Here is a 16,276-nt window from a genome sequence, read left to right on the forward strand (position 1 = left end):
GACAGTCAGAGTGCCATCCAGTTGGCAAAGAACCTTGTCTTTCATGCAAGGACGAAGCATGTGGATGTGAAGTATCACTTCATCAGAGAGGTGATAGAGAACAAGCTGGTTCAGCTTGTCAAGATTCATACGGATGACAACCCGGCTGATCTGTTGACAAAGAGTTTGCCTCCAGAGCGGTTTGCTCATTGCAAACACTTGATGGGCATTGGATGAGGCCAGTTTCAACCTTGATATGGCCTTGTATATTATCATGTACATGCTGATTTTTTTCTTTTCCTTCATTTAAGGGCAATTTGCCTTTAAGTGGGAGGTTATTGGGGTAAAGACATTATGCCCACCCTTATAGTGTGTACTAGCCCATAAGTTTTATAGTACATAGTACACTTAGTACTTTTAATGTACTAAGTGCACTATGTGTACTAGAGCAAATATACATGTGTGATAGGGGAGTCACACACTCATACTTTGAGTTGACTTATCCCCACATGTCTCTCTCTCTATCCCTTCTTCTCTGTTGTATGTCTCCCACATGAAACCCTAACTCTCTCCCTTCAGAGAGCTCCTGAGACTTGGACTTGAGGCCTAGAGACTACTCCCTGCTTACATCCGATGGGTGTGTATTGGTGGTATAGGATGCCAGGGACTTTGCATGTGGAGCCATGTCTCAAAGGCTACTATCCCCTTGTGCTCGAGGTGAGCTTGACCGGCTTTATGGTTGGGCGGTGGAACTAGATGCCAATGTCTGTGTGTTTCTTTTTCTAATTTGCTTAATCGTAGATCTGATAGCTTGGAGGATTTACAATAACCTAAGCTTTGGCGTATCATGCCTTCATCGTGCATTGATGTCTTTTCAACGTACCCCAATTTCCATTTGTTTTACATTTTCATTATCCTTTGTTTTGGCTATAGGGTTTCATGCACATTGTAACTATTTGGTCCTCCAAGCTCTTGTCACATGATGGAACTCATGCCCGGACACTTGGACAAGTTGATGGACACATGGAAACAGGGATCCTTAGGTTGGCACAAGAAAAGCATCAGTCTTGATCAAAAAGAAGGAAAAAGCAAAAAGTCAAACTATGTTGACCAAAAGTTGAGGGCACCATTGGAAAGAGGACATCGAACTGGTTCAAAAAGCTAAAAGATGCTTTTCAAAAAGCAGCTCTAGGGCCAAAAAGCAAGGACCTGAAGTCGTAAAAGCACAAATCAAGAACTTTGGCTATTATTAATATTTAATAAAACAAAAGTAAAGAGGCAAAGCAAAAGCAAGAAAATAAAACAAAAGCAAAAAGCAAGGCAAGGCAAAAGCATGGACCCCCTCACATCAAGTATATAAGAAGCTTGTACCCTCATGGTGGAGCATAGAAACTTTTAGAGCTTAACTACGTGGAGAGTAAGAGTAGCCTTGAGCAACGTCATCATCCTCCCTCTCGGCCTCCTAAGCGCTGCCCAGATCCCCTATATCCGTCCCAGCCACTGTTGTAGAGCCACTGCCACCCGTTTTGCCAACATCGTTACCACCTCCATCGGTGCTTCGCCGCCGATTCTACCTCCTGCCACTGTCTCTACACCGCCTAGTGACTAGTGCCGCCTGCGCCTCCATCTACCGCTCTGTGCGCCTACGCCTCCGCTTGCCACCGCCTCTCTGTGCCCTGACGAGCCTGGCTGTGCTGCCACTGTGCCTCTTGTAGCCGCCTTTGCCGCTGCATCCAGTCGCCACCAGAGCTAGCTAGCAATGCTAGTATTGCCACCTTTGCAGAGCCTCCAGTGCTGAAGCCACCGCCTGTGCTGCCATCAACAGAATCTCCGCCTGTGCCTCCAATAGCGCTGATTGTCGCACTTTAGAGCGCCGCTACCCTAAAAGCTTCGTTGCCGTTCCGCCACCTCCTTGGTGTGAGCCTCTTGGGATTGCCTTTGTCCATATTGCGTTTAGAGAACCTTGTGGATATTTGGAAGCATCAGATTTGATTCAAACATTGGATGTTGGTACTAGCCCGATGTAAGACTCTTGTGGGTCATCCTCATGGTGAGCTCGACATCAGATATCTTGTACCTCGACATCGACTTCGGCCCGCGACCTCGACATTGGCACTCTTGTTTGATATTGTATTCATTTTTTGTATTGATCTTGGCTTGGAAAAGCCCGTGGATTTCTCTTGAAATAAATTCCTGAAGAGGAGGCGGGGCTTGTTCCCCGCTCAGCGTGGTGTACTGTGTGAAACCCCTATACCCATCTGTCTCTCTTCTTTCTCTCCATCTATATCTCTTGTACACGTGGTTGAATTTGTCACTGGACGCTCCACTGGGCTTAGAGTGGTATTAGAGCGAGGATTTCTCTTGAAGGAATCTTTTCTGGGGTGACAGAACCATGTGAAGAGTTGAGGGAGACCAAGGGCCTCAAGAAGGGAACAACTACGAAGCCAACCCAGAACATTAAGGAGGGATCCCAGGCCGCTTATCCGTCTCTCATGAGACCATGACATCAACAGAATACGGAGATTTTCAAAAGTTTAGACAGTATCTTCAAGATGAAGAGTTCCTAGCTTGGAGAGCGCCAAGAAGAAGCAAAACTACAGAAGAGCTCAAATGTTAGAAGACTTTATCAAAGACCAAGCCAGTGAAGCTGAAGGTGTGGAAGCCACCAAAGCATACTTATGAGCTAAAGGGGTTACCATTGGAGAGGAACCCAAAGCTATCCGATCTATCACTCATGGAGGACAGAGAGAAGTTACCCCTAGACCTGCTGTATCTGATGCAGCTTCCTCAGGCCTAGCAAAAGATAAGAAGGCAAAGAAGCCTTCAACCGGCAAAGTGGACTTTAAGCCAGGAGAGAAAAGTGTAAAGTTTGATATCTTTTATGGAAAGCGGGACACCCAGAAAGCCCTATCCTTAATCAAATAGTTTGACGCCGCCTTTGGAGGAGAGGACTTCTCCTAAAAATCCAAACTCCACATGGTTCGTATGCATTTGAAGGATGCCGCCTTGAATTGGTGGCTAAAAGTGGTACAAGATGGGACCGAGCCTACCTCATGGACCGATTTCAAAACCATGTTCAACAAAAAGTTTCTTCCGACAAACTTCGAGGCAGATGTGTAGAAGGAATGGAATGAGGTAAAGCAAAAGGCCGGAGAAAGCATGTTAACATATCTTAACAAATTTTCAGCCGTCTCATTGAAGTTTACTTCATATACCCCCATCTCATCATTGATGGAAATGCGTACGTTTGTCAATGGATTGCAACCAAAGCTTATGCAAGCAGTTTATATGGCGGGACCTAAAACCTTGGAAGAAGCCCAAGACAAAGCCTTGCAAGCCGAAGCTCTACATATGCCTTGGATGGTGGGCAAATCAAGGAATGAGAATCGAGATTCGTCTCAAAAGAAGAGGTTCAAAGGAGGATCTCAAGCAAGGAACGAGCCACAAGAAAAGAAGAACAAGAATGAGGATAAACCCCCATTGTACCAAAAGAATCTATCCCGCAAGCAACTTGAGGAGTATGTTAAAGAGGGTAAATGTTTCCAATGTGGAAAGAAAGGACACGTGGCTGCAAAATGTCCTGATAGAACAAATCAAGAAGCCAAACCACTCCAAAGTAATGCCTTGCCAAAAGAACTCTAACATCAAGATGACACCCCACCAGAGAAGAGGCAACTTTTCAAAGCTTGGGGCAAAGTGGCAAACCAACCTGTGCTTATCCTCTTCGATAGTGGTGCTACCCACCACTACATCCATCCTTGAGTGGTTGAAGCCATGAAGCTCCCTCCGGATAGGTTCGGAACTCATACTACTGCAGGTGCCGCTTTTGAAGGGATGTTAGCCGAGGTGACTCCTATTTTGGGAAAGCTTCGCTTACAGATTGGAGACTGTGGATCATGAGAACTTTGTTGTTGGCAAAGTTGGACATTGTGATTTAATTTTGGGTTTGCCCTGGCATAAGAAGATAGACCCGGCCATTGATTGGGTTGGAAACAAGATTAGGTTTCCTTTTAAGGGCAAGAATGTAACTTTTGATGTAGGAGTTGAGGGGAATTCCATTCCACTCACATTAGTCATGTACAAGTTCCTAAAGCAATAACGCAATCTATTTTTTCGTACTTGATATATGTAAGAGATCCTAAGGAATCTGAGAGTGATGAGTCATTCTCAACTCTTGATCATGAAAGGAGGGATTTCCTAAAGAAGTATGAAGATTGTTTTGCAGATACTCTTCCTGGAGAGCTACCTCCAAAGTGACTGGAAGATCATCAGATTCACATCATGTCGGGAAGCTCACCTCCTAACAAACCTCCTTATCGAGTGAGTCAGGCTCAACAGGAGGAGATTATGAAGCAAGTGACCGAGTTTGAAAAAGGGTTTGATTCGACCTAGCTCATGACCTTTTTGCTTCCTAGTCTTATTGGTTCAGAAAAAGGATGGTTCTTGGCTGCCTGAGGAGATCACATTGGAGCAGTCTTGAACCAAGAGGGCCATGCCGTGGAGCAGTCTTGAACCAAGAGGGCCATGCCATGGCCGGATCATAAAAGTCTTAGGTATTTTATGTCTCAACCTAAGATAGTAGAAAAGCATATAAGATGGGCTAGTTATTTGGCCCAATTTCATTTTCAGATTATGCATACCCATGGTAAAGACAACAAAATAGCAGATGCTCTTTATCTCAAAGACCCATGACCCATGCAGTTTCTATGGGATATCATTTGGATTTCACTATGATGAAAGATCTTTATGCTACAGATGAAGATTTCAAGGACATCTAGGGCAGGTTGCAGAATGGAGACTTGGTGACCTCTTATGTCATCAAGGAAGGGTTTCTTATTATGCAAACCCGTTTATGTGTGACCAAGGATTTGAGACCAAAGGTAATAGAAGAATGTCATGTCCCACCTTATATGGGACATAGAGGTATCATGACAACAACTCAGGCTTTGGAGAGCTATTTCTATTGGCCTAGCATGAGAAGAGACATCGACCAATATGTCCAAGAATGTTTGGTTTGTCAGAAGGTCAAGTTTGATCGACAAAAACCTGAAGGATTATTGCTACCTTTGCCAATTCTCAATATTCCATGGGAAAGTATTGCTATAGACTTCATCTTTGGGTTGCCGAAGTCAGGATTTGGGAATGATGGAATATGGACTATTATTGACAGGTTCAGTAAGCAAGCCCGCTTCATTCCAGTGAAGAAGACCATCCGCACAGATCATATGGTGAGATTGTTTATTCAACAAATTTTCAAGCATCATGGATTACCTAAATCCATTGTAGGGGATAGAGATCCTCGGACTACCAGCTTCTTTCGGAGAGCACTTTTTGACAACATGAGGATAAAGCTGAATTTCTCTTCAGCTTATCATCCTCAAACAGATGGACCAAGTGAGATTGCGAACCTCACTATTTTGGATATGCTTAAGTGTTATGCTCTCGAAGCCAAAGATCAATGGGGGAAATACTTACCATTGGTTGAGTTGCCTACAATAACAATGTCCACTCTTCGACAGAAAAAGCTCCATTTGAGATTATTTATGGCAAACCATTGTTGTTGCCTATTCTAAAGACCAAGGAAGAGATGTTCCATGCGGACGAGTTTGTTCGAGATTTGGCTACGGCCTTTGCACAGGTTCGAAAGGCTATTGAGACATCTCAAGCCAAGCAAAAGAAAGCTGCAGATAAGCACAGAAGGAAGGTCACTTTTAAGAAGGGGATTGGGTCTTATTGTGATTTGAAAAAGCAAGACTTAGAAAGTCTAAAGCTAAGGAGCACAAGGAACTCAAGCTTGTCCCCAGATATTATGGACCTTTTCAGGTTACCAAGAAGATCAACGATGTATCGATTGGATACATAATGCCTTTCATGTCAGTTTATTGAAGCCATATACAAGATTACCCCCAAAGGAGCCTGTATTGGAGGATCCACCAGTAGTAGAAGAACAAGAAAAAATCTTATAGCCGGAACAGATTATATTCCATTCCGTGAGAAAAAGAGGAAGGACAGTGGTTAGGAAATTCCTCTTGAAGTTTAAGAACTATTTGCCTATGGATGCAAAATGGATGCCGGAAGAGTACCTCAAGGACTATCTAGATATTCTTCGACCTTATGAGGAAGCATTTGGTCCAGATGTATTTGAGTACAGGCTTGAAACATCTTGTGATCAAGACAGATTTAAGAGGGAGGGGTTGTACCTCTAGCCCTCTTTATTGTATATATTTATACTCAAATGGAATTGATCGTTATCTTGTATATGTAATGGTTAATTGGACATGCTCTAGTTTGGGTGGCAACGATGTCTGAAAACCCAAGGAGCAACATTTGTACATGGGAGGCAATGATGCCAGAAGACCCATTAGCGTCATTGCAACCAGATGGCTCAGATGACTGTATTGGATTTCACAATCGGGCGGTCATTGTGACCAAATGGCCCAGATGATTGTATTGGATTTCGCAGTCGGACGGTCATTTCGACCAACTGGCCCATATGACTATATTGGATCTCATAGTTGGGTGGTCAATGCAACCAAATGGCCCAGATGACTATGGAAGACTTCTCAGGAGATCCTAGTGGCCAGATGGCCTTGAGGATAGTCTGAGCGGTTTCCCTCTGGAGCCAGATACTTCAGCATGGTTTTGATGAAACCAGACATGACAATCCATGAATAGGAGGATCATTACTTGTGCATTGCATACTGATGTATGTTTAAAATTCTTTGACTTTGTGTGCTGTTTTGATGTGTGGACAATGCTTGGATTTATGGCATGTGATAATTCACTGGGCTCCAGACTACCTGCCCAGTATCTGGAATACCCAGTAGACACGAATGATGCATACTTGTTTGTTGACTAGCTTGTGTATAGTTTTTGCAGAAGGTGAGTATGCATTTATTATATCTAATACATGTAACAGGCTATGAAGAACATGTACCATCAAGAACAAGGGCATCGATCAAAGAAAGGCATAAAGATGTTGCCAAAAGCGAAGACACCACATAAATGAGGAAAGACCAGATGCACAAGAGCACCGGATGGGGTAGCACCATGATCATATGGAATATCTTTACACCACAGTTGAGGACAATTGTGATATAAAAGAGAGAGAATGTATCTATTTGGTCCTCCAAGCTCTTTTCAAATGATGGAATCCATGCTTGGACATTTGGACAGGTTGATGGATACATGGGAACAGGGATCCTTAGGTTGGCATAGAAAAAAGCACCAGTCTTGGTCAAAAAGCAAGAAAAAGCAAAAAGTCAAACTATGTTGACCAAAAGTTGAGGGCACCATTGGAAAGAGGACATCGAACCGGATCAAAAAGATAAAAGCCGCTTTTTCACAAAGCAGCTCTAGGCCAAAAAGCAAGGCCTTGAAGTCGTAGAAGCACAAATCAAGAACTTTGGCTATTATTAATATTTAATAAAACAAAAGTAAAGAGGCAAAGCAAAAGAAAGAAAATAAATCAAAGGCAAAGAGGCAAATGAAAAGCAAGGCAAGTCAAAAGCATGGACAACCCCCTCCTCCCCCCCCCCCCCCCCCCCCCGCCCCCCCCTCTCTAATCAAGTATATAAGAAGCTTTTACCCTCATGGTGGAGCTTAGAAACTTTTGGAGCTTAACTTCATGGAGAGTAAGAGTAGCCTTGAGCAACGCCATCATCCCTCTCTACCTCCTAAGCACTGCCCAGATCCCTCGTATCCGCCCCAGCCACTGTTGCAGAGCCACCGCCGCCGGCGTCACCGCCCGCTCCGCTAGTGTCAGTGCCACTTCCGCTGGTGCTCCGTCACCCAGAGCGGGATTCCGCCTCCTGCCGCCACCTACGCCTCCATTTGCCACTCTGTGCGCCTGCTCTTGCGCCTCCGCCTGCTGCTTTTGTACGCCCTGGCGAGCCTGGCTGCACCACCACTGTGCCTCTTGCAACCACCTTTGCTGCTGCCTCTAGTCGCCGCTAGAACTAGCCAGCAGCGCTAGTACAGGCACCGCCTGCCACCTCTGCAGACCCTCCAGCGCCGAAGCCGCCTCCTACAAGAAAAGCTCCCGCTTGCGCTGCCATACCCAGAGAATTGCTGCCTGTGCCTCCAGCAGCGCCCACTGTCCCACCTTAGAGTGCCGCCGCTCTAAAAGCTCGGTTGCCATTCCGCCACCTCCTTGGTGTGAGCCTCTTGGGATTGCCTTTGTCCGGATTGGGTGTAGAGAACCTTGTGGATATTTGGAAGCATCATATTTGATTAAGACATTGGATTTTGGTACTAGCCCGGTGTAAGACTCTTGTGGGTTATCCTTGTGGTGAGCTCGGCATCAGATATATTGTGCCTCGACATCGACTTCGGCCCGACCTCGGCATCGGCAGGCACTCTTGTTTGATATTGTATTCATTTATTGTATTGATCTTGACTTGGAAAAGCTTGTGGATTGCTCTTGAAATAAATTTCTGAAGAGGGGGCCTGTTCCCCGCTCAGCGTGGTGTATTGTGTGAAACCCTTATACCCCCCTCAAGAGCAAATCCTTCCATGGATGAAATATAGCTATTTTTATTTTGAACCTCAATTTCGAACTAGATGCAATAGAACCCATTGTAATTTAAACTCTTAAGAGTCTTAAGAGTTCATTTTGAGTTATTTCTTTTCAGTTTTATGCCTCTTTGGCATCGATACCCAGAGTGGAATGTAAATGGATGTACCTGATCTGTCCCATAGGTCGGATTCGGCCTCCCGTGGTGGACGTTAATATAACTTTCTTTCTTTCTTTCTTTCTATCTATATCTCTTGTACACGTGGTTGAATCTGTCACTGCACGCTCTGTTGGGCTTAACACACATGGCATACAGGTGGACTGTCTCCTCCATTTCAGTACAGCCTAGATTCCCCCTACCTGGACCTCTCATGACATGAGATCAACCAGATCATTTGGTTAGATATTCTTGAACTACACATACATTGGACATGGGTGTTACTGTCAGAGATTGAAGTGTGAGTTTTACACAGATCACTTCTTGAGAATCTCTGAAAATGGATTCATGGAGATCCCAAGATGCATACATATACACGTCACATGTTATGTGTATCGCGATTGGCCAGCTCAGGGTATCCTCCCACCACCTCATAATAGAGACTGGTAGAGCTGAGAATATCCCACAAGAGGAGAGGATATGCAGAATATGCACCATGGGAGCGGTAGAGGATGAGGCCCATTATATGCTTAGCTATTTGGCTTACTATAAGATATCGGGAAGATTGCACTGCCTTTTACAAGAGGGATTCCAGCCACTCACACGGGTTGATACAGTACGAGATGTGTGAGCATGTACTCAATGGAGCTTGTAGAGTTGAGGCAGCATGCTGAGAGACAGGCCCAGCCCCGACATGACACCTTCCAGAAAGCCATTACAGGTTTCTTTGTGATACACACATCCACATCAGAGTGCACCACCCATACCAATGCCTCTGCTCAGACTTTACACCCCACGATCCATGCCCGCACTGTGGCTCTGCGCCCCAGAGGAGTTCTTATGAGAGAACCCAATCCATTCTACGAACAAGATTCCCCCGACCCAGAGCATCAGGACCCACCACCACACACAAACAGATCTGGAGGTTCTTGGTGACATGACATGGTTCCATCACAGAGGACTGACAGTCTTTCTGCACTGAGATTGGTACTGGGTGAGTTGGGATCATACAATAATAATCTGTTATCTGGATGCATATGTTCCAAATTTTTCATTTCCTTTTTCAGTTCTTCCATGGCTCAGTATATTCATTGTACTGTTGTATTACTTAATGGTCTCACAGACCCTTGGGTGTTCCATAGACATTAATGTCATTCAGCTGCCCCCCCCCCCCCCCCCCCCCCCCCCCCCGCCCCTTCTTTTTTTTTGGAAGGCACACAATTTTCATTCTCTCACACATAGCATGTGAACGAGTATACATTAATGAATTAACACCATGAGTATAGTTTAATTTAGTTTCCTTATGCAGCAGGATCTCTTGAGAAGTGCTGCCATACATTCTCAATTAAGGGTATTGGTGCCTGCTTTAGTGATTGTACGTATGTTGTGTGATGAGACTTAAGTTTTTTGGTATTATTGTTGGAGCAGGTTGCTACACTAAGGAAGCTCAACAAAGAAGATTTGATGGCATTCTATGCAAAGTACATCAAGACTGGTGCTCCAGACAGGGCAAAGTTGAGTGTTCACGTGTATGGAGGAGCACATGAGCAGGAATTTAAATCTTTGAATAATGAGGATCATGTTTTGAAGGAAGTTAATGGTATAACTACAATGGACAATGTGAAGGAGTATAAAAAATCCGATGAGAAGAAAGAAAGAGCCCCTGTTTGTATCAAAAACATTTTCAAGTTCAAACGGTCACAATCTCTGTATGGCTCTTTAAAGTGAAGTTGAACAAAGAGAGTACTTCAGCAGCATGTTCTAGAATAATGAATAGCACTTCCAGGTGCATACATAGCTATTATTTTTGAGCCAGAAAATGCCTGGATATAGGTCGGTTCCAAAAATGCCAACCTACCAAAATTTGTACCTATAGCAGCCCTTTTCCCGTATTTTTAAAGGGAAATCAGGGACATCGAGTCCAGCTTTCAGTCTTCCAGCTGTTTGTTTTCAAATGCTTCTAATTAGGCATGTTACACACATGCCCGTTGCCCTGGGTGGGACTTATTGGAGCCATGGCAAGCCTTTGCTTGTGTAAGTCCCATCCATATGATGATAGGCAGGGAGTAGATAAGTCGGTACACAAATCTAATCTTTCATTTGATTGTCTTCTTCAACGTAGACGTGTTCAAGCGGATTTTCAGTTACTGATCCTTCTCACTGTTGTTTCAGAGTTGCATCAAGTATTCGAGCCAAGTATATGTATACCAAAATGTATATGGTGATCATGTTTGTAGTGATTTCTATTCCACTTGTGTTTTCAATTAATGAAGCCTTTGGTAACAAGTAATTTTTATGAATGAGACCCACTATGAAGGGAGCCTTCTACATATTAGATCCCTTTGTAAATTCAAGATTGGTGGAGGTTTCCCTTCCACGATTGGTGAACCTCAACCAAATTTGTTCAAATATTGGTGGTGTTGCAAAGTCAAACTAAACCCTAGGCAAAAACACGAAATTGTGGTGATGGCCGGACCACTTAGCTCCCCGAACCTTGGCTTGCGCCCCTCCGCCTATGTGCCTGTTTCGCCCCAATCCTTCCTCCGCCTCCCATCCTTCCTCCACTGCTGTTCGCCCCTGCCTCTGCCCGCCCTTCTTCCTCCCGTTGTTGTCTCCTGTTTGCGCTGATTCGCCTCTCCTCCTTCCTCCGCCTCATCCCTCTGCGCAGCCCTTGCTGTGCTGCCTCTGCCCGCCTCCCCTCCTTCCTCTGCCTCATCCCTTTGCACAGCCCTTGTGCTGCTGCCCTTCCCCCACCCAACTTCGCCTGTGTGTCCAGCCATCTTCCCCTCCCCCTTGCTTCCCTTTCCTTTTTGCTTTTCCCTTTTCCACCCTCCCTTCCTTTCCTCCACCTCCTTACTTGCCTCTTCCCTTTGGTTCGGATTGCTCCTCATCCGGGTTCAAGTCGCCTTTCTCTTCGATTAGCATCATGGCTAATCATTCTCCCTTGGCCGGGCGAACCATTGTTTTTTCCGAAGCCGAGCTCGCGGTCCTTGTCGCCGAAATCGAGAAGACTCCAAAACGACCCTCCTTGCCAGAATCTTTGGATCTCACCCTTCCCGTCTCCAAGCTTGGGATTGGGTCCTGGCGGCTCTGCCTTCTGACCTCCTCATACTTTCGAGATGTCAGGTTGCTTGGAAGAGGTTTCTTTCAAGTAGATTTTGATTTCTGAGGACGCAGCCTTAGAGGTTTTGAAGGCATTGCAGGATTTTCAGCATGATGCCGTTGCCCTTGATGCCCCACAGGGCGCACAAGTTTCTCGTACATATGCAGGTACTGTGTAGGGCCTCAGACAAGGGCATGTCAGTGGACTTTGCCTTGTGGATTATCCCGTCCTCCAGTATTATGAGAGGCGTCCTCAAGCTGCCCATCGTCTTCTTAGATCGAGGGTCAAACCCTCTTCTCTTCCATGAGAATCGTCTCATGGAATGTTCAGGGTCTTGGAGGGCTTCCCACCCGTGGTAGGAAGCGCCTTTTGAAGGACCAGTTGCACCTTGCTTTTACAGGAGTGTCTATGGATATCGTTTGTGGCCACACCTTCTGGTCCTCGGCTATTGGACTAGAGGGGGTGTTTGCATTTCAGTGGTAGCATCTGTTATGCCTCATGTTATTGGGCATGGTGTTATCATCCCTGCTAGAGCGCAGTGGATCTTGATCATGCATGAGGGTCGAAAATTGGGAATCTTGAATATCTATGCACCTAACGTGAGGTGAAAGGGTGGCCTTTTGGGACACCATTACAAATGTCATTCCCCAGGTTCATCATTGGATAGTGGGAGGAGACTTGAATATGGTTGAGCAAACCTTCTGACAAGAAGGGTGGACGCAAAGGGGGTTTACACCCTTTGGAGTGAACCTCATGGGAGAGGTTCAAGCTTTCTTTTTTTGGTTGGGATTGCTGGATGGAGGATGACTTCCAGAGAAGGCCAAACTCCTTATCTTTCTCTTGGCATAATAGCAAGAGCGGCGATGAGAGCATCTTTGCACGTATGGATAGGTTTTATGTGGATGATTGGTCCCTGGACAGAGAAGGCACGATTGCTATTATGCTTGGCACCACCAAATCCGATCATTGCCCCGTCGTTTTGTGGTAGGGCAGAAAGTTTGGGAGTGCATGCCCAGGCTCATTATAGATGTTGTGTTCTTCCTTGGATGCCCCTTTCTCGAAGGATGAATTCTTTCATGCACTGCATGCTCTTTCCAGTGGTTCATGCCCAAGGGATGATGGTCTTTCTCCTACCTTATTTATTCTTTTTTGGGATCACATTGGAGATGCTATCACTGTTGCCCTTCAGGAAATGTGGCTGTCCGGGTATGATGCCGCCATACCTCACGGAGGGACTGATTCACCTTATCCCCAAGAGTGGGGACAAGACTGACATCAAGCAATGGAGGCCCATCACTCTCCTTGGATCTGCATATAAGATCTTAGCTAAAGCCTTGAGTATAAGGTTGCAGTCGATTCTCCAAAGGCCTATCCATGATACATAGAATGGGTTCCTCCAAGAAAGGAGTATATTTGATAACATATTTTCTTTCTGGGAAGCTGTCGAGTGGGCAAAGTCTAGTCAGCAGCGTCTTGCCACTCTTTTGCTTGATTTTGAAAAAGGTTATGACAGTGGATTGGGATTTTTTGGAGGGCACTATGGCACACATGGGGTTTTCTCAAAATTGGATCAGAGGGGTGTCCTCCCTATGCAGGGAGGCTCATAGCACTATTTTAGCTTGTGGGAGGCGCGGCGAGCATTTTTCAGATTTCCCGTTCGATGAGGCAGGGCTGTCTCCTCGCCCCTTTGTTGTACGTCATTGTAGTTGAGGCTATGAGGAGGATTCTTCGGGCTGCCCCTGGTCTTGTGGGTCTCAAGCTGCCTTTATGCACGGAGGAAGAGTTTTTGGACATTGAGTTAGCAGATGATACGGCGTTGTTCCCTGAGGCTTCACATGCTTGTTTATGTGCTTTCCAGACATCCTTGGAGGTCTTTTGTTTGGCAGCAAGAGCTACTATCAATTGGCATAAATCAGTTGGTTTTTGGATCAGTGATTCTCCTCTTGCAGGCTAGGGTACAGATGTTGGTTTTACTTGGATTGAGAGAGGATGCTTTGCCAGATACCTTGGTTGTCAGGTGGGCATTGACATCTCCCCTTGCACAACAGTTTGCTCCATTGCTCTCAAGCATTAAAAGCAAACTGCATCACTGGAGTAGGAGGAAAGCTCGACTTGGCCTCTAGAGCTTTGGTGGTTAACCAAGTTTTGCTAGCCACGGCTCGGTTTATTGCTTCGTGTTTGATTTTTCATAAGGGTTGCATTGGGCAGCTTCGTTGCCTTATTCGGAATTTTCTTTGGTCAAGGCTTGATGGAAATGCACACACCAGGGCCAGAGTTGATTGGGAAATACCATTATCAGGCTTGAGCAAGAAGGGGGATTGAATATCATTGACCTTGAGGTGCAATGTAAGACTTTGCTCTATAAGCTTGTTGTTAGGGGCTTTCTTCCAGGCACTGAGCCATGGAAGGACTGTTTTATGCAGCAGATCACGAAGTGTGTCCCTGCTTGCGGAGGTGACTGGACTTGTAGCTCACGCTTTATTTTTTCGGATGTAGATCATCGCTCTCCTTCGTCCCCATTGGTTACGTCCCTCCTATGGGCCTAGGACTGCTTGAGGAGTTTTTTGGTACACATCCCCTCGCGTTTAGGGGAGGAAGCTCACTAGCAGCCCATTTTGTTGAATGATTTGGGGCAGCTATGCATATTCTTTGGGCTGGCTGGGAGACCCTATGTCCCACAGTCTTGGCTTGGAAGAGGCTCAGAGCCTCACCAAAGTGGGTGCAGAGATTGGATTTCATGCATTATTTGAGAGGCTGTAGCTGGAGGATTGCACAAATTGATGCAACCATTCCCAACCCCTGGATTATTGAATCTTTTTTGGAAGGTCATCATCATTCTTGGTTTGGGTTTTTTTCTGGGAGGTGTGTTCCTCTTCAGGCTATGGGTCTCTCCTAGCCTAGGAAGGATGATGTATGGATCCTTTTTTCTGTACAGGAGGGATGGCAGCTGGAGAGATGTGATGTGCAGGACCTTATTGAGGGCCCCCAGATTCATCTAGTCAGAGTTGTTGGCAAGTTAGGGAAGCACGTCGTTGTTGACCCCCCCCCCCCCCCCCCGCCCCCCCCCCCCCCCCCAACGGGATGATCACAGAGAGTGTTAGCCTTTGGTTGTATGGTGGCTGCCCTATCAGACATTTGCATTGGGATCCTGATGAGTGGGAGTGGAAGGATGCTTGTAACCCTTTGAAAAGCATGCCTTTTTTCAGTTATACGGTGCAGAATTCCAAACATCTTATCTTGGGACACATTCGGAGTGTCCCTACTCTTAGACTCCATTGGGAGTCTGATGGCATTTCGATTGACATTCTGAGGGTATTTTGGCGGAGATTGTGGCATTCTTATAGTTATAGGAAGCCACAGGTTTCCTCCTTCATCTAGGTTTCCCTTCATGGTTGTTTGGCCACCAATCAGTGGAGGTCTGTTAACTGGTGCTTGCCCAGCATGCCCTAGATGTGTAGGAGTTTCAGAGTCAATTTACCATTGTTTGTGGGAATGCAGGGAAGCACTGAGGGTTTGGTCTACGATTGCACAGCTCTTTGGTAGGATTAAGAGGAATGCTACCTTTTCTTTTGGTTCTATCATTTGGTTGACACAGTCTTGGCCTCAGTTGAGATTGGAGGGGACTGACAGGAGCTTGGCCATTATGGTTAGGCAAGGGGTTGCTCGGCAGTGTTGTCTTCAGGATTTGCCACTTTCACACTTTGTCCCTCCGCCACAGAGGTTAGACATTTCTTGGGAGATTATTGCTAGCATCTTAGCCTGGAATATCTGGAAGGCTAGATGCACTGAGGCCATTGAGGGTACTCCTGTTCTTGTTTCTCAGTGTCTTTGTAGGATTTGGAGTGATATTATTCACACCATTATGGCTACCTGGGTCCTCCAAGGATCTTCAAGGGTTGCGGAGAGGAAGCGCAACCAGTTTATGAGAGTGTGACGGTATCTTTTTCACATCCTCTCATAAGGGACTCTATTGGCAGCATAGGGTTCGTGATTGGTTGAGATCTCCACCTTGCTTGGTGTGAAATCTCTATTTTGTAAAACTTTTTCATACCTAATAAGAAGTCTCCTTTTCGGAAAAAAAAAAAACTTTAGGGCTAGGGTGGTATATATGTGAGGCCAACTACACTAATTGATAACACCTTTACACTAAATTGTGAAGGCATGAGGAGTGTGTGCTTTAACCCTTAAAGTTTATCTTTTAATGCTTATTTTATACTTCATAGGGGTTGATTGTATGGTTTCTGAGTGTGTTAATGTTTTTGAATTTACACGATTTCTCATACCATAAGTATGCTTTTGTGGTTTCTTTAAGCATTCGCTATAATTTTATTAAGATGGTAGTGTTAAGTTCTTTGAAGTAATGGAAGTGTAACTCTTGTGTTTGTACTATACAATGGAGGACATTTGGAGTTTAGTACTTATATTGAGCTCTAAGGATGGAGACTTATCACCTTGCCTTTATTCTCTTATCTTCAGGCGCACCACAGTTTGTATGTGTTCTTGACCTAGTATTCGAATTTTG

The 16,276-nt window shown here is 45.3% G+C and overlaps 1 protein-coding gene across 1 annotated transcript in view; it reads left to right on the top strand.

The window, feature by feature from the left end:
- Window positions 1-10,798, top strand: part of LOC147631227 (Insulinase (Peptidase family M16) family protein) — a 126,083-nt gene extending 115,285 nt beyond the window's left edge. Inside the window, exon 26 of the mRNA XM_086809562.1 lies at window positions 10,080-10,798. Within this exon, the coding sequence (XP_086665688.1) occupies window positions 10,080-10,379 (300 nt within the window). The 3' untranslated portion in view covers window positions 10,380-10,798. The remainder of the gene's footprint in view (window positions 1-10,079) is intronic.
- Window positions 10,799-16,276: the final 5,478 nt, after the last annotated feature.

This window comes from Cibotium barometz, chromosome 15 (assembly GCF_041138505.1).
Source record: "Cibotium barometz isolate CiBa-2024 chromosome 15, ASM4113850v1, whole genome shotgun sequence".
Lineage (NCBI taxonomy): Eukaryota > Viridiplantae > Streptophyta > Polypodiopsida > Cyatheales > Cibotiaceae > Cibotium > Cibotium barometz.